At 38.1% G+C, this 18,516-nt stretch overlaps 1 protein-coding gene across 1 annotated transcript in view; it reads left to right on the plus strand.

Annotated features, from left to right (window-relative positions):
• The first annotated feature begins 151 nt into the window (after nucleotides 1–151).
• The window catches only part of HMGA2 (high mobility group AT-hook 2), a 179,405-nt gene continuing 161,040 nt past the window's right edge, over nucleotides 152–18,516 (plus strand). The window contains exons 1-3 of the mRNA XM_032788824.2: nucleotides 152–313; nucleotides 2,755–2,841; nucleotides 11,551–11,601. Of these exons, the coding sequence (XP_032644715.1) occupies nucleotides 197–313; nucleotides 2,755–2,841; nucleotides 11,551–11,601 (255 nt within the window). The 5' untranslated portion in view covers nucleotides 152–196. The remainder of the gene's footprint in view (nucleotides 314–2,754; nucleotides 2,842–11,550; nucleotides 11,602–18,516) is intronic.

The raw sequence follows: 18,516 nt of genomic DNA on the forward strand, positions 1-18,516 counted from the left end.
CCACCAGCACCAGCACCAGCACCGCTACCACCTCCTCCTCCCCTTCTCTCCTTTTTGGCAGCACCAGGACGTCCGGTGTGCGGTGGTGGCAGCGAGCGGCGAGCGCTCGGGCTGAACCCCCCCGCCCCGCACCCCCCTCCCCAGCTCTCAAGGTGCTCGGAGCGATTGTTCCCGGCTGAGCAGCGGCAGCGGCAGGATGAGCACGCGAGGGGAAGGAGCCGGCCAGCCTTCCACTTCCACTGCTGCCCAGGAGCAACCTGCAGCCGCAGCGCCGCAGAAGAGAGGACGGGGCAGACCCAGGAAGCAGCCACAAGTCAGTACCCGCTCCCCACACGGAGCGCGCGCGAGAGGAGCCGAGCGTGGCCATGGACGGGCTCCCGCTGCCACTGGAGTCCTAGGGACGGGACACGGCGGTGGGGGTGCGGGAGGCTTTGTTGCGCGCCGTTCCCCGCTAAGCCCTGAAGAGGCTCCGCCGCACGCGCCGGGAGAGGGGCCGGAGCTGCCGGCCCGCCCGCCGGAGGGGGGAAAGGCGCAGCGGCGGCGCAGGGCGGGTTGCCGGGCAGAGGCGCTGGCTATTGTGCACGGCGTGGTGGCCGTGGCAGCGCTGTTCAATGGGAACGTGCAGCATGGAGCAGCGCGGAGCCGGCCAACCAGCGCGCGCTGGGTCATCCCCGAGCAGAGTTTGAAATTGCGAGAGGGCGAAGGGACTGAGCTGCGCCGGCTCCCTCCTCTCGGAGCCTTTGCAAGCTCTGGGGCTGTGGGGCTCGGGTCCCACTGGGGGCTGCAGCCGCCTCCGAGCTTGACCAGTCCAACCCCTAGATCTTGGGGCTAGGGGGGTGCGGCTGCAAAATCGCTTGGCTTTTGCCCCCCCACCTTCCCTTCGTGTGCACGAAGGTGCCCCCTGCTCCTGGCAGCGGGGGGAGGCTGCTGGAGGGGGTCAGCGCCGCAGTCACAACACCTTTTGCATTTCCGGAGCCCTTTGCCAAGCAGGTCGTTCTTCCACCTCCCGGGGGGGCTGTTCCGGGTTCTGGCGCTCCCCCCTCGCTTTGCACCCCTGGTCAGTTTCAGGGACTCCAAAAAGGGGCGCATCGGGCCCCTCTTCGCTTGCAGGACCCGACTCGGGTTGAAGTTTGCTAGACTTGTGCGTCCCCCCCGCCCCCCTTTCTTGGAGTTACATTGCCACTCTGCTTCGCCGAGTCCGGCTTTTTTCACCCCCTCTGAAGCGGTGTATGCTGCGGGGATTTTGCCTGCGGATGCAACCAATTAAGCTTGCAGCTTTGCAGGGGCTGCGTGGGGACGCACCGAGCTGGAGGTTTTGTTTGCCATAATTCGCAGGCTTCGGAAGTAGCGATTGGAAGTGTGTGGGGATTTCTAGTGAGCTCATTTAAACTGACTTCCGCGGGCTTTAAACATGTTTACTCCAGTCGTTAGCATCCCACCACTTCCTTCAAAGCATGTCAGATGATTAGAAAATATTATGGGAGTTCTGAGATGCAGAACATCCTCGAAAGCATCCCCCTAGACTGGGGGATATGCAACTCCTTTTGCCCCTTCAATGTGCCCCTAAAAATGCACAAAAAATACTTATGGAAAACCACAAAACTGGAGCCCCACGTTTTCCCGCTCTGCCCTGTGACACTTACTCAGCTTTGCGATTTCAGCTTTATACCCCCACAAACTCACTTTACACTTAGCTCCGACAAAGTGGCCTTGCAACAAAACCAACCAGTAGTATTGGACTCTGCAAGTTTTGATCATGGCTTTTTTTTAGCATTTGAATGGCTCGGAGAGAAAGAAAACAGCATCTCCTAAAACGTGTTCGATCCAGATGTGCACCATGTCGCTTAGGCTCGCAACTGAGAATCGTATCATTTAGTCTCCTTTCCAGACTATCTAAATGTACCAGGGAATTAAAAATCTGAAGGGTTTTAGGCTGGTTTAAGTTAACAAACTGTATTTAATTAGTTTTACCACATCCTGTAATCTGAATGAAATGTTCAATATTTAGAACTAGAAGAGTTTTATAGTATTTATGATTCACTGAATAAATATTTGGAATCCGAACTATTAGTCATTCATATCCATTTTAATGACTGGTTTATTTACTATCAAACACAGAGACCAGTTAAGGAAATTGCTGAAATAATCACTGTTCTTGTATAGATGTGTTAAACTTTTTCATTATAGATATTTTATTTCAACAAATCTATATTGCATGGCAAAAATCTGTTGTAAAGAAATCTTTACATTTACATTTTAACGAAAGACAATTAAGTTTGGACAAATGCAAACTTCATAAAACAAAGGCAAAAAAAAAAATTATGCCCTGAAGAGAAGACTGCAGATTACTTCCCAGTTTTTCAGTATTAAGCTTTTTAAAAAAATGTTTGTGATAGAAACGACTTACCATAGTTGTATACTTTTATGATGAAATGTAAATGAAATGGGTAATTAATTTTGAAAAAACATCTTTCCACAAAGTTCACAATCTCCATCCCTGTTAACAATTTGTGTTTTCTGGTATGTTTTGCTGTTGTTAGAATGTGCAATTTTTCATGAGGTTTTTACCTAATTACAGTTTAAATGACACTTCCTTTAATATGCAAACTAGAGTTCTCTACTTCACTTTAAACTTTATATCATTCATTTATATTTCAAGTTTTTAGGTAGCTCTTCAGTTGTTTATACTTAAGGTCTATTTGGGTAGTGTCTTGTGGAGATTCTTGCTACAATAGCATGTTTTCCTGTGTTTAGGAACCAACTGGAGAACCATCTCCTAAAAGACCAAGAGGAAGGCCAAGAGGAAGCAAAAACAAGAGTCCCTCTAAAGCAGCTCAGAAGGTGAGATTATGAGAGAGAGAGAGAGAGAGAGAGAGTTCTTAACAATTGCTGTCCACTCATCAGTTAGTTTCCAAATTATTTCAGTCATTCAGCCTTTGAACTGTAGGGTTTGAACCATTTTTAATAATGGAGGCCACATATTTTCTGCATTTTACCTTTGTAAGATCAGAGTTAACATTTGCTGCAGAAAGACCCTAGCACAGAACATATGAGGTCAATTTACTTTTTGTACAGTGCATACAGTATGAAATAATATGACATATTTGAGGTATTGATTGAGATCTTCTGCAGCTAGCATTGTGGTCTAGAAATAAAATCAATATTATTAATTATTATTATTATTAATAGTATTTTCCCAGTTTAAGATTTAAAAAGTCTTCTGTGCACAAAAATGAAAATTCATTGCCTGTACATTTATTTACATTACTACTTCAAACCAGATCTGTCTATTCAAGCTAAGTGCTTTGTCAAACATGGTAATTAGAAGTAAATCCAATTATGTGTTGATAGAACTATTTCTTGAAATTTACAATTTTAAATTGTGATGGTAAACTGAGAGTTACTTAACAGCCTGATATGTATTGTTTAGTAATCACTTTCAAAGTGGTTGTTTCTTGAAGCAATACTAGTCTCTTGAACCACTCCTACAATTTGGTGTTGTTAGCAGATATATACCATAGTGGTTCTGAATAGTTTAACAATGGTACAGACCAGTCCAGTGAAGACAATCCTTTTAATTCATAGATTTTAAATTGTAAGTTCAAACTGAAAAACTAGCTTAATTTTAAATTTAAATTTGCCAGTGCTGTGCATTATAAAATCTTGCTAACAAGGCTAATAATACATTTATATATGACATTTTTTTGGTGAACATAAGAAGTAAATAGAAGTATGTAGTTTTGAAAATAAGTACAGGAGTAATGGTTCTATAGAGGGGTCCACAGCAGTTAGCACTAATTTACAGGTTCTAAGTTGAAAACAAAAGGTTATGAAATGTGGGAGTGAACTGTGGTGCTTAAGTGTATCAGTGGCTATTACTCTTTAGTAGTTATGTGGTAAAATGTGTGTTGGAAGATGGCTGTTGGCTCATCTAATTATGGTTAATTTTTAAATGTGGTTTACTTTGTGCCTGTAGGCACTGACCATGTTAAGTTTGATAGTTTTCAGTGTTATAAATTACCATAGCAACTAGTGATAAATATTACATTCTTTCATGTCTGTTTTAAATGTTTGGAATATTAGCTGAATGAACATTTTCCTACAGTGTTTGAATTTCCAATTGTTTTTTAGTGTCCGGGCTGGGGAAAAAACAGTATATTCAATCAATAAATGTATAAGTTGGTAAAAATTGTCCTTTTCAGGTTAGATATTTAAAATATACAAAAACCACTTTGCTACCCTAATAAGTATAGGTATTTAGGTTTTTTTCTTTGTATAGTTAAAAATGTACATCAGATTCAGTATTAAACAGTTTAAAATTAATTCTTCAAAAGAGAGAAAACACATTTTTATTAGTTTGGAAAATCAAAATTTAAGATTAAACGTTTTGAATATTACTGTTGGAAGAGTAGGCAGTACTGTGTGTAATATTTCTAGCAAGAATAAAATTTTAAAGTAATTCTTCATCGAAATGCATTTTTAAAAGATATTTCTAGTAGAAATATTAAAAGCTATTAATAAATCTGAGTGATTTAAATCACCATAAATTAGAAAAGCCTTTTTTATTATATAAAATTATATATTGTGCAGTTTAGTTACATTCAGATCATTTTGGTGCCTGTAGATCCTTTTTAGTCTGAATTAAGAACTGAACAAGTTAATAGCACCTTTTTGATTTTCAGAGTTCAAGTAACTATTGTAACTAAGGCAAACTCTAAAGAATGTTATATGTAATAAAATTTGATCAAGGGACATGTCTTATTTACTATTAAAAAATCTTTGATGTTTCCTTAAATATAAGTCTGATGTGTTTTTTTTTTTAATTTTTGTGATGGAATGGTTGTTAAAATATGTATCTTGGGTAAGATGCACAAGTCTTTGGTAAATATTCCGAAGTGTAAAACAGCTGTAGAACTTTTAAAAATAACTAACTAACTAAAGTAAAAGCTTTGGGATCATGTTTCAATTACCTATTTGTCGCCCTTTTTAAAAATAGATGTTGTAATATCACATTTGACACCTCAAAGTTTTTATTTTATACGATTAATTTTATGATAAATTTCCTCATTGTAAACATGAATTGAAAAGTTTTCTCATTTAAAAACAAACAAAAACTCATGGTTCAGTTGTTGTTGCTATCACTTTTTAAAATAATGAAATACAGTTGTAACTTTATGATATATATATTAATTGAAGGGCCTCTATATCCTTTTCCAACTCTGAAAGCCTTGCTTGTTAACTTTGCTAAGACCCCATACATGTAAACTTGGTTGCTCTACATGCAGTTGAAAATTGCTGCAATTTCTATAGAATAGTGTGTGGCCTATGGTTTTCAAAGTGAGCTCGTTGAAATGTACTGTATTGTTCACAACATGTAAGATAAACGTACACCACTAGAACCCACAGAGCGGACGTGAGAAGGCACTCATGATTAATTGATCGGGTGTTCTCTTGCAAACCATTACACATAACAATTAAAAATGTATTACACAAACTGGCAGAGAGCTAAAAATACTCAGACAAGTATTGGAGCTTTGTTTTGTTATACTTTAAAAAGTAAATATCATTAAATCAGTTGAGGCACCATTTTGCCTGTGATCATGATTCTGTGGTACTTTTAAAATTTCTTGTTGTATGTTTCTTTTTTTTTTTTTTTTTTTTTACTTGCAGAGCTTGTGTTTGGACTTAGTAAACTGGCCTTGGGGCATTTGAAAACAAACTGTGCTTGTTAGGAAATTAGCAATGTGAAACTTGACAATGCATGCAGAATGTTGCAAGACCAATTGGACAGCTAATAATGTAGCAATTGCTCTAATTTCAGGTAATACACACATAAAAACTGACGTGCATATAATACATATCTAGGCTTGGAAAGATAGATTTTTATCTGTAAATGTTTGTTGGTGAACATTGATTTCACTGTTCACACACACATCAATGAAAAATATTTCCATCAATAGTAATCAAAATTTACATATAGGTAAAGTAAGAAAAATGCTGCCTGATAACTGGAGTTTGATTTAAGGATATTTACTTTGCATAATTTGATGTGATCACAGTTTATGTTTGAACGGTTACAAAGCTTTATCCTTTTAAATCTCAATGTCTGTTGTCATTAAATAATTATTGTCTGACCCTCTCACAGTTTCCTACAACTGTGAAAATTTAAATTGATACAATTTTTTAAATAATGCTTAAAACCCATGATTTTGTGCAACAGTGAAAATTTAAATAGATGAAAATAAAAAAGGCTTAGAAATAAACCAATATCAGTCAAAATTATATAAAAATAGAATTCTACCAAGCTTAAACATATTTATTACATGTATTTATTAGATGAATACATAAGGTAAACCTGCATTTTACCAAAAAACACCCCAACCTCTCAGTTGCTTTAATTTTCCACAAACAGTGAATGTGAATAACATATTAACAGATGACAAGTAGGAGACAGACATAAAAGTACTCTAATCACATTGTACTAGAATATTCAGAATTACTCTATCATTGGAGCTTATGTCCTGCTGTCATTGATTTAAACCAAAAAATGAGGTATTCTCTTTTCTAAGGTTTATCTGTTTGACTTCGCAAAAAGGACAACATATTGACATCCCTCTATTATCTTCTTGGTTACTCCGTACCTATCTTTTATTTGTTAGACTGTGGTAGCACTGTTACCAGTACATCTCCATTTCCCTTATGCATTCAGGGCTTTTCTTTGTTTAGCTCCTATATTTGTGCTTGATAAAATTTCCCTTATTTGGAATGAAAAAACACGCTTCTGGAGTAACACAATAGAAATAGCTACTATGTGCCATAACAGAAAACTTCCGAAATGCATCCTAAGAAGTGCTCTTATGTCAAATTCACCTTCAATTTAAAAGTTTAGGTCCGGCTCAACTAAAATAGAGTCATTTGTTTTTCATTAGAATGAAATTAAAGAACTCAAGAACGCATGAGTTGGGAAGTGCACACTTTGCAAACAAAAGCTAGTGTTACTGTTTGTATCTACACTTTGTTATATGCCTTCTGTGAAGAGAGGTTTGTGTCTCTAAATTAAATAGTCGGGTGAAATCCTGGCCCTGTTGAAATCAGTGAAAGTTTTGCCACTGACTTCTTTGGGGCCACAATTTCAACCACGTTGGTTGATGAAAATCTAGTTGACCTATGAGGAAAGGTTAAAAAAACTGGGCTTGTTTAGACTTGAGAACAGAAGACTGAGGGGAGGAGGAACCTGTTAACAGTCTTCAAATATATTAAGGGCTGTTGTAAAGAGAACTGTGATCAATTGTTCTTCATGTCCACTGAAATTAGGGCAAGAAGTAATGGGCTTAATCTGGAGCAAGGGAGATTTAGATTAAATGTTAGGAAAAACTTTCTAACTGTAAGGGTAGTTAAGCTCTGGAGTAGCCTTCCCAGGGAGTTTGTGGAATCCGCATTACTGGAGGTTGTTAAGGACAGGTTAGACAAACACCTGGCCTGGATGGTCAAGGTTTACTTGGTCTTGCCTCAGTGCAGGGGACTGGACTTGATGATTTCTTGAGGTCCCCTCCAGCCCTGCATTTCTATGATTCCGTGTGATGTACAAGTGGCCATTGCACCTAAAACATGGAGACTACAGCCACTGAGATGTTTTTGGTAAGATGTGTTAGGCACGACACCCTGTTTAGCGATAAACTGGGTAAATATGACATGGAAGCTATAACAAGATTATGTCTGTTCAGTACCTGAGTCCTTTTATTATTGTTTTTTACAAAGTGACTTCAGTAGAGGGGCACTTCATTGTGCAAGTTCTCTTGACTAGGTTTGACAACAGTGATCTTTGTTGAGAGAGCTATCAATTACTCCAGCTGACCTATGCCTCTGGGACATTTTATCTTGACATCTCAACAGATCATTTTGCAAAACAGATAGAGTTTACAAGATATGGATTCTGTGGCATTTGGGTTCGTGCTTGACAATATATGGATGCCTGAAGAACACTTTTTATATCCATTCAATTATTTACACTCATCTTGTCTTGTTAATTGCCTTCAACTGTACAGTTTCAATTTCTGCTTGGCATTGCCCACCCGTGCACCAAGAAGGCGCTGGTGGTGGGCAAGTCAGACTCCATTTTTGCTGAGCCCAGTATAGTGTGAGGTTATGAAGCAGCTTCAAGTCGCCTTGTGCTACTGAAGCTTAGATGAACTGCAGACCTTTCCATTGACCGTTAACTGCCTTTAATATGAAAAAGATTGAAATGGCAATTGTGATAGCATGAAAAATACCATTTTTTCAGACATATTTTGTGCTCAAAAAGCTACTTAATTTAATTCCACTCCCAAAATGTTTTATCACAGCAATTATTGCTTATAATATTGCATATGAAAGTGTCTTAATTTAAAAAAAAGAAAAACACCCTTAACCTGCATATATGCTAACCTTCCCTCCTCTTGCTCAGCTCTCCTCTGTTTTATGTTCAGTGTTAAATGTTGTTGTACTATGTTATATAGAGAAAAGTCAAGTCTCAGCATGTTGTGTCGTGCTGAGATATAACCCGACACAACACACCTTACTCTACATTGCGTCAGAGGATTAAAAAGAAACAGCTTTATTTGATTAAGCAGGTATAAACTGCAGTGGATAGTTCAGATCACTTGCAAGCTGCCGCCTAAATAATACTGTTTGTTATGTTTGGGAGGTTTGGTACTCTCTCTGGATTTGTCCCTCACTCAAGACACAACAGTGTAATAAAAGCAAACAGCTAGCAGTGTAATTAGATTAAATTGCTCTAAATATCTATTAAAAAGGCAAAGTAGTGCTGTTGGTTTGATGTGTTTAGCTTCTTGTTAATTAAATTTTACATTTTTCCACACAATTTTATTTATTTTACAGGATCATTGCTAAATAACTAGTCATGACTCCAGGTATTTATATTGTGACAATATTGTGCTCCCAAAGTAAACGTGCTATATTTGTCAAAATATTAATATTAATAATAATTAAATATCCCAGTGAAAAACTGGAACTGTGTTTCCTAGATTCCTTGTCTTTACGATCATCTTTTGACCATTATTTTCCTTCTTGTTTGTTCAAGAAGTGTTTTGTCTTTGCCTTTTAGAGTAGAGATAAAATGTCCATTATGGAAGTCCTTGTCATTCATCTTCTGCAGTTTAGTCTGTGGAAACCTTCCTGTTTGCTTACAGCATCTCTTTGTACCAAAACATAATGAACTGGAATGCAGTTCTGTTTGCCCAGCTCACCTCTGGGAAAGATTTGGTTTTGATAAGAACTATAGAAATGTTTTTCTTCTGACATGAGGTGGAAATCATATACATCACTAACATAGTGCCTTTCATTCCAAAGGTTCCTGAAGCACTTTACAAACTTATATACAAACTACACACAGGGAACACTATCCACTACTAAATGTAGCCACCTCTGGGGTGATACATATTGTTAACATCACTCACCCACACTGCATGAAGTTCAGGACTGGAAATGAAGATTGATTATTCAAAGAAATCTGCATGTACTCTTTCCAGTCAAGCTACTTTATATAGTCTAGGTCAGGGGTTCTCAAACTGGGGGTTCTCAAACTGGTTTTTTTTTAACACCTCTGAATGACAAAAGTTTTGTCTTTCAGTTGCCAGTGTAGACAAAGCCTAAGTGTTGTAAAACCTGAAGAATATTTTACTGAGCTACCCCCAGGGGTTCTCAAACTGGGAGTTGGGACTCCTCAGGGGGTCGCAAGCTGTCAGCCTCCAATCCAAACCCTGCTTTGCCTCCAGCATTTATGAGGGTGTTAAATATATTTTAAAGTATTTTTAATTTATAAGGGGGAGGGGGGAAGGTTCACACTCTGAGGCTTGCTATGTGAAGGGGATCACCAATACAAAAGTTTGAGAACCACTGGTCTAGGTCAACTTACTGGGGTTTTTTAAGTTGATTTCAAGACCAGGTTTGCTGTTGATCTAAAAAGTTCATGTTCATTTTTTTTTTTAAGGACAGTGCGAGCATGATCTTAGTTTTAAGAGTAGTAAAAACCTTAAAAAAAGGAGGGAGGTTGTTGCTCCTTTACTAAGATGTCAAGTGTGGATTTAGAACATTTTAAACTGATCCATTCTTAAAAATTAATGCCTCAGTTCAAACAATAACTATGTGTCTGTTGGACATCATACACTAAAATTAATCCCTATTTGCACTGTCCAGCTTATAAGGGCATAATAATGAAGGGCTTGAAGGGAAACAAAAACCTCTTAAATAGCTAGAGAATACAGCAAATGGACTTCTTTAAAAAGTATTCTCATAAGAGGGTTTCACCTTACACGTAACACTGGTATAAACTGTTAAAGAGCAAGTTTACTCTTTTAACAAGTCTAAGTGATAATTTTGCCCTTTAGGAATGTGAATTTTATTTTTCACACATTTCTTCTTGGTGAGATTTATTTCAAGGTCATTTCGCTGCACTTTTAGTGTAGGGTTTATAGGGATTGGCCCCAGTACTTTCCCAGCTCTTCTTGTGGGATTAATTTTACATGACAAGGCATTACACACATTTTACAGAGATATGCCAATAAGTGATTTATGTAATGAGACAATTGACTCCTGAGGGGGAAGTCAAATACACACACTCCTTTGAAGAAGCAATATATGAAAACACATATTATGCACCAGGCATACAAAAAAACCTTGATTCTAAGGAGTGATTATGCACATAGGGTGAAATCCTGGCCCCATAGAAGGGAGTTTTGCCATTGACTTGAGTGGGGCAAGGATTTCACCTGTAGTTCACCTACCTAACTACCATTATTATTAATCAGATATTGACATCTGTATGGTGGACATTATTTGTCTGTAAATAACAACATTTTATATATGATTTTTCATCCAAGGATTTCAAAGTTGCATTACAAAAGTGGGTAAGTATATCCCACAGTCACCAAGCAAACTAATGACAAAGTCCTGAATGGCATCTGTGTTTTCTCTGTTTGAGCTCTTTGGACTAATTGCTAGGCCATGCTTACATATCAGGTGCCATTTCTAGGGCACCTACTGTTGAATTTTCTTCAACCCTTAAAATGAAGACATATTTTGGAATGGTGAAAGGTATGTTCCGAGTTTAAAGGACGTGTTTGCACCTGAAAAGGAAAATGTTACTCAGAATCAGTAAAGTATCACTAAGTAGAAATACACACATGTTCAAGATGATATTCTTTGTCAAATATGCTGGTTTGCTTTCTGAACATTATCAACAGAGGAAAAACAGGCAGACCATTGTGAATAGCCCATCAGTTTTAAAAAAGTTTCCTTCCTTCTTGAAATAAACTGTATGCTTTTTACCCCACAAGAGGGGATTTTAATATCTTTAAGTCTATGCTATAAAATATTAGAAAAAGGAATGCAGTTAAGATTCAAGCCATAGGGGAGAGTGAGATAGAGACTTAATGCCACCCATCTAATCAGCAGATACATAATTATGGATAATATTACAAGAGATATGTTCCCAGTTACCAGGACTGCTAAATAATGTTGGCTTATAAAATATGTTGTTTTTTCACTTTACAGAAAGCAGAAGCCACTGGAGAAAAACGACCCAGAGGCCGGCCCAGAAAATGGGTAAGTAATCCATTTCTGGTCATTTGATTTATTTTTCTGCTTTATAAAACGTTTTAATGCCATTCTTTAGACGAAGATTATTTCTATTTCATTTTTTAGAAAGAATGTCTGTCTCATTTCTTTCTGTTGTGTTGGGTGGTCGATGAAAGGGTTAAGGCAACAGAAACCTTATCTCAACTTCCTACCTTTAGACTCTGATAGTTTGCTCAAGACACTTTACTACTAAATGTTTGCTGGCACTGAATACTTGTGTGTCTTATCAGCATGAAAAGAGTCTCAACTCTTCCTTCAAAAAAAGAGTAACAATGAGATAACTTGTTCCGTAATCGAGTAACAAAGGTTAAAGGGGGTATTATCAGGTATCAGAAAGTGATTATGAAAGGTGATAAAATTCAATGCAGTGTGTACAAGATAAAGTTAAAAAAACAAAACCTCGTTGTCTCTTTAGTAATGCTCCACAGTCTCTGAGAAACAGAGAACATTTCCCTCCCAAAAACCTTAAAAGGAACAAAAATAAACGTTGGGTAACTTGCACCAAATGTTTTCCCTGTCTGGACCAGCTGTATACCTCACATAGACTGGGTGATTTGTTATATTTTTCATTTGTCTTGTCATTAAAAATTAAAATATTGCTCTTTCACACTATTATTGGCTCCCTGGACGTTGATGTCAGAGACAAATGCATTTTTGGAAGGTGCCCTTGATCTTCTTGTCATACAGATTTCTGGTCACTTGGAGTCTAGACTTTCAGCGTTGAGTTGTTGAATACTTCTTTTTTACTTCTCTCCCTTATACACACACTTTCAAAAGGAAAGTGATGAGAATGTCACCTGAGTTAATGGGAGAAATTGACAGTGCAACCATATGTTCCATAATAAATTCTCTGTCTAGTTTTTCTTCTCCCTTTACCTGTAACTTCTACACCACTGTCCTCTATTTTTTCTATACTTCTTTTTCCTACCTCATCTCTTCTTCTTCATTCCTTTATTATGTTCCTTCTTCTCTTTCCTCATCTTTATGTTGTCATGTTCCCTCCATTAGCTCATCCTTTTCCTTTCCAATATATATTAAGACTGTTGTCAAGACATACAGGCTTCCTGGAGCTAAAACAGCACCACAGGAAGCTTATAACTACAACTGACATTCCCCAAAGTGTCAGCAGCTAAGCGCAAGAGAGGAGGGATGGCTTTAACGTATGCTATAAAAATAGTCCTATTGTGGTCCAGTGATAAAAATGCCTGAGGATCTTCCTCGAATATTGTGGAGAAAATCAGACAGTCACATACAGTATATACTATACATGTCTACAGTATTTAGACTAGGCAAATTCTTTGTACACAGAGAAGAAGCCCATTGGCATTAGGAGATTAGATAGTTTATAAAAACTTACATGAATTGGTAACCTTCTCAAAGGTGACTTGCATGAGGCAAACACTAAATAGCTCAGTAAAGTGTATAGCAATTACTGTCAGTTTCCTTATAAGGTTGTCTAGAGTTTACTAGGGCCTGAGACTGTATATGTGGATGCTAAATCAGCTCGTCTATTCCTCATATTGGGTGCAGTCCCCAGGGAGGCAAAATGAATGGCTGTTTTACGAGAATAATTTATAACATCCAAGCCGTCTATACTAGGTTTGGTGTATGCGGTTATAGGCAGAAGGTTGTTAACTCTGTGGGAATGGAAAGCGTCACAGTCTGTAGTGCTAAGAGGTGCACATCCCAGCCATTGTATCTGGAGATTAAGCTGTATCTTCTCTGAAGAGGAAAAAAAAAGTTTTTTTTTTTTGATAGTTGGCATGTTATACTTTGGTTTGTGTAGCTTATACTGGCAAGAGCGAGCGGGCAGTAGCAACAAAGAAATAAATACAATACAGTCCTTTGGATGAAAAAATTGAACTGCAGAAATAAATTCTGACTCTCCCAGAGACGCAGTCTTCACTCTGCAACCAGTTTAATGCTTTCCAACAATATCACTCATTTCCTTGAAATTAGGGACTATTTTAAAGCTCTGCAGTATTTTCTTATTGCAAATATCAGAAACGGAATCCTTTACCCATTCACTGCTGTACTGGAGGTTGTTTTTTAGTGAATTTCGGAAATAATATATGAGCATGCACCTAACAATGGGATCAAGTTGAAGACACTGGGAAATAAAAGTGCCATTTTCTCTCTCCTGCTTTTCTTTTTTCCAACTTGAGTCAGGCTTGCAGGCTCCTGTTTATATGTGGTAAAATGGAGAGTCACATCCCATTTTGTACATGAAAAAATATTGTTAAATCATTAGGAGCCATTATCATACCAACAATTTTTAAGCAGTACTGTATTAGCTGTGGAAATCTGTGAGGGATTCTACCTAAAAACGGATGGGCATGGCATAATAGGGCCCACTGTGTTTTAACATCTAGCTTCTGTTCAGAAAACACCCCTTTTTATCACATGAATTTCATTTGGGTTTTTATAGTACATTAGGGGTTATTTTCTTTGTTAATCTAGTACAGGGGTCGGCAACCTTTCAGAAGTGGTGTGCCGAGTCTTCATTTATTCACTCTGATTTAAGGTTTCGCATGCCGGTAATACATTTTAACGTTTTTAGAAGGTCTCTTTCTATAAGTTTATAATATATAACTAAACTATTGTTATATGTAAAGTAAATAAGTTTTTTAAAATGTTTAAGATGCTTCATTTAAAAATTAAATTAAAATGCAGAGCCCCCCGGACTGGTGGCCAAGACCCAGGCAGTGTGAGTGCCACTGAAAATCAGCTCGCGTGCCGCCTTCAGCACACGTGCCATAGGTTGCCTACCCCCGATCTAGTATGTTTGTATCAAGCATTACTTTAAACAGTTATGTATCAATTAAAATAAGGAATGTGTAGATTTCCTTTGTGTTTGCAGGGGGCAAGAAATTGTATAGGACGGATTTTTTTCTAAGTGTATAACCTATTTTTGTGAGTTCAGAGGTTTTGTGTCATATGTTGTTCATCAAAAAGTAAAGTATTATTTCTTCTGTTTCCTTCAATATGCACATGCAGAAATAAACTAGCTAACAAACTTCTGTAGAATTCTGGTAGCCAGTCTTTCTGCCAGTCCAAATTAAGTATTTAATACTTGTGACTCACAATTTTTTTTAGAAGAGAGATTAAATCTAGTTGACTATGAGTAAAACCTGGAGAAAAAAGCTGAAGTGAAGTGAGTGGAAACCTCTTTTACCAGATGTGTACAAGAAACAAAGTAATATTTTTAATAAAATAATGTGTACTTTGAAAAATAGTCCAGGAAGATAAGATCCTTGGTTATTGAACAAACAATAAAGAGTGAGTGGCTCTATAGGAAATAAATATTTGGTTATAAAGAAAAGCCACCCATATTTAGAGTTAATTGATTAAAAGCACTGAAGATAATAAGGAAAAACCAGATGGGAACCATCATATTTGGAATCAGAAATTCAGTTTCAGTTGTAGTAGAACCCATCTGTCATCACAAGTTGCTGGACATATGTGTGCAGTACAATAAAACTTTTTGGGGGGGAAGATCCTATTATTTTAATGATAAAAAACATTTATTTGTATGCTTGTTACTCTTTAATTTTAGAAGTTTTGATACAGGGATATGATCTAGGTACTTTGATGCCAGTGGAACATGCAGATGAAGCAACCTGGCTTTTTATTGGGAGAATTACTATTGTATGTGTCATAGATGTTCACAACAATTTACAGAGATAATAAAGACATGAGACCCCATTGAAGTCAATGGGAGTTTTGCCATTGTCTTCAGTGAGGCCAGGATTTCACCTGTGGAGCCTAACCCTACTGACACTGGAGTCAGTGAGAAGCAGGAGTAGGTCTCCATTGCCATGTCCCCTTTCAGGCAGCTATATTTACTCCCAAATGTGCTAAAGAGTGCATTTCAAATTGGTAGTGATAAAACAAACAGAATTAAACTCCATTTCCCTAAGCAAGGGTTTGAGCTGATCTTAACATGCGTAGGTGTACAAGTCTTTGTTTCTGAAGTTTAAGGATGTAATCCTACCCTCATTGAAGTCAATGGAAGTTATGCCACTGACTTCAGTAAGGCCAGGATTTCACCTTAAATGCTGAAAATTAGAGTAAGAGGTACAAAACTGTTTTTAAAAATGTGAAGCTAATGATTTCTAGCTGATAACTTTTTCTCCAAATTATACAAATACATTAGAAGCAAGAGGAATACAAAGGACAGGGTAGGGCCATTACTGAATGAGAGGGGGAAAACAATAACAGAAAATGTGAAAATAGCAGAAGGGATAAATAACTTCTTTGTTTTTGTTTTCATCAGAAAGTTTTGTAGCAATTGGGCATCTAACTTAATGAATGCCAGTGAAAATGAGATAGGATCGGAGGCTAAAATAGGGAAAGAACAAGTTAAAAATTACTTAGACTTAGACTTAGATGTCTTCAAGTCACCTGGGCCTGATGAAATACATCCTAGAATACTCAAGGAGCTGACTGAGGAGATAGCTGAGCCTTTAATGATTATCTTCAAAAAGTCATGGAAGATGGGGGTGATTCCAGAGGACTGTAAAAGGGCAAATATAGTGCTGATCTATAAAAAGAGGAATAAGGACAACCCAGGGAATTACAGACCAGTCAGCTTAACTTCAGTACCCAGAAAGATGATGGGGAAAATAATTAAGCAATCAATTTGCAAACACCTAGAAGATAATAAGTAACAGTCACCATGGAATTGTCAAGAACAAATCATATCAAATGAACATAATAGCTTTCTTTGACAGGGTAACAAACTGTGTGGATGGGGGGGAAGGAGTAAATGTGGTATATTTTGACTTTAGTAAGGCTTTTAATACTGTCTCATGAGACCATCTCATAAACAAACTAGGGAAATACAGCCTAGATAGAGTTACTAGATAGAGAGAGAGCAGGATGCATAACTGATTGGCAAACTGTTCCAAGAGAGTAGTTATCAGTGGTTCACAGTCAAGCTGGAAGAGTATATAAAGTCCTGCAGAGATCTGTTCTGGGTCTGGTTCTGTTTAATATCTTAATTAATGATTTAGATCTGTTGTGGACAACCTGTGGCTGCATATGGCTCGTCAGGGTAATCCACTGGCAGGCTGCAAGACAGTTTGCTTACATTGACTGTCCACAAGCATGGCCGCCCGCAGCTCCCAGTGGCCACAGTTCGCTGTTACCAACCAATGGGAGTTGTGGAAAGTGGTAGACATCATGTCCCTTTGGCCCACGCTGCTTCCTGCAGCTCCCATTGGCCGTGAACCGCGAACGTCAATGTAAACAAACTGTCTCGCGGCCCACCAGTGGAGCCACAAGAGCTCCAGGGCTGGATTAAAACTGCTGGTGGGCTGGATCTGGTCCACGGGCCATAGTTTGCCTACCCCTGTTGTACAGCCTTATGAATGAATCAATCAGGCAAGACTACTGCCTGTGGATGGTCATCATTTTACCCACCTAAAGATCTTGGATGGGCTTTTATAGCTATAGCGGTCAGACTAATTACCAGTGTCCTCACAATTCCTAAGCTGAAAGTGTAAACAAGTGACACGAAGTCAAGTTACATGAAGAACAAGTTAAAAGTCTTAGAAAGCATCATATTTATTTATATCATTTCCAAACAGGATGATCTGCAAAAAGTATAATTTCTCAAAAGGCTAGAATGACTGCAAAAGCAAGTTATCTAGCAACCTTTAAGGTTATCTCTAATTACTGGTGAATTTTTAAAGATTCATAATTTTGCCATTTAATTATTTTCTTTCCATTGACATTCTGGAGAAAACATATTCTGCCTTGGATATATTTAAAGAGGTGTGTGCATCTTCATTTCTGTACAAGCCTTGGCTAGGTCTAAGATCAGATTCAAGTAAAGGATTTTGTATGTGATATCACAGTTATCATCCCTGCTCAGAATTTTGGAGCGAAATTCTCTGCTGGTATAAGTGGGTTTGACTCTGTGGATGGCAATGGAGTTCTGCCCATTTATACCAATAGAGAATTTGATCCTAGATCTTTATGGCCTACACTTAGGGCACGTCTACACCTAAAATGTTGCATTAGCGCAGCTGCATCATGCATTGCATCATGCATTGCATTAGCGCAGCTGCACCACTGTAGCACCAATACACGGAGGGTTAGGTCAGTATTTTTCACATTCCTGAGCGACGCAGTTGTACTAATATAGGTCTGTAGCATAGACCAGACCTTAACAAGGGCTTTTATTTATATTATCAAAAGGGTGGTTTGCTGATGCCCTCTGTGCCAGAATGGGGTATCACAAGATGTCCAAAGTTAGCCAAAGAGCAAAACTTTGCATTTCTATAGCATTTTTTATCTGAGCTTCTCAAAGCACTCATAGTCATTAGAGGGAAACTGTGAACTCAGATTGGCCCCAAACAGCAAATGTTCATGGTTGAAAGTGAGGGAAATGCAATAAATAAGGAAACAGTATCAACAGTGAAAAGTAAGTTGACATTTTAAAATGTTTATTTTTTATAATCTCAAGTGTTATTAGATGCACAGGTAAGAAAGTTAGTGTATTTAAAAGTGATTTTTCATTTGACAATATCCCTTAATTTTCATAGCACTTCCTGTCAGGTAGGTAAGTATTCCTGCATCCTCTTTTTATATATGGGAAAACAGATTCAGGAGCTACATTGCCAAAAGGGTAGCCCACTTTTTCTGAGGGCATTTTATGCCGCCAGTATGTGCAGCCACAGTTCAGTTGCAGGTACAGTTCTAACTACCTGTGTCTCTAAGGACCTGACTGTACAAATCAGTTAGGTAGAGGTGCAAGCACTCAGATTTGCTCCTGCAGTTCAGTTTTTTGCCATGAAAATTTTGTGGGTGTAAAAGGAGATGTTGAGCCTCAGCTCATTGAAAATGTACTCCATAGAGGTTAGGAGCTCGGATTTT

The sequence above is a fragment of the Chelonoidis abingdonii genome, chromosome 1 (genome assembly GCF_003597395.2).
Source record: "Chelonoidis abingdonii isolate Lonesome George chromosome 1, CheloAbing_2.0, whole genome shotgun sequence".
NCBI classification, from domain to species: Eukaryota; Metazoa; Chordata; order Testudines; family Testudinidae; genus Chelonoidis; species Chelonoidis abingdonii.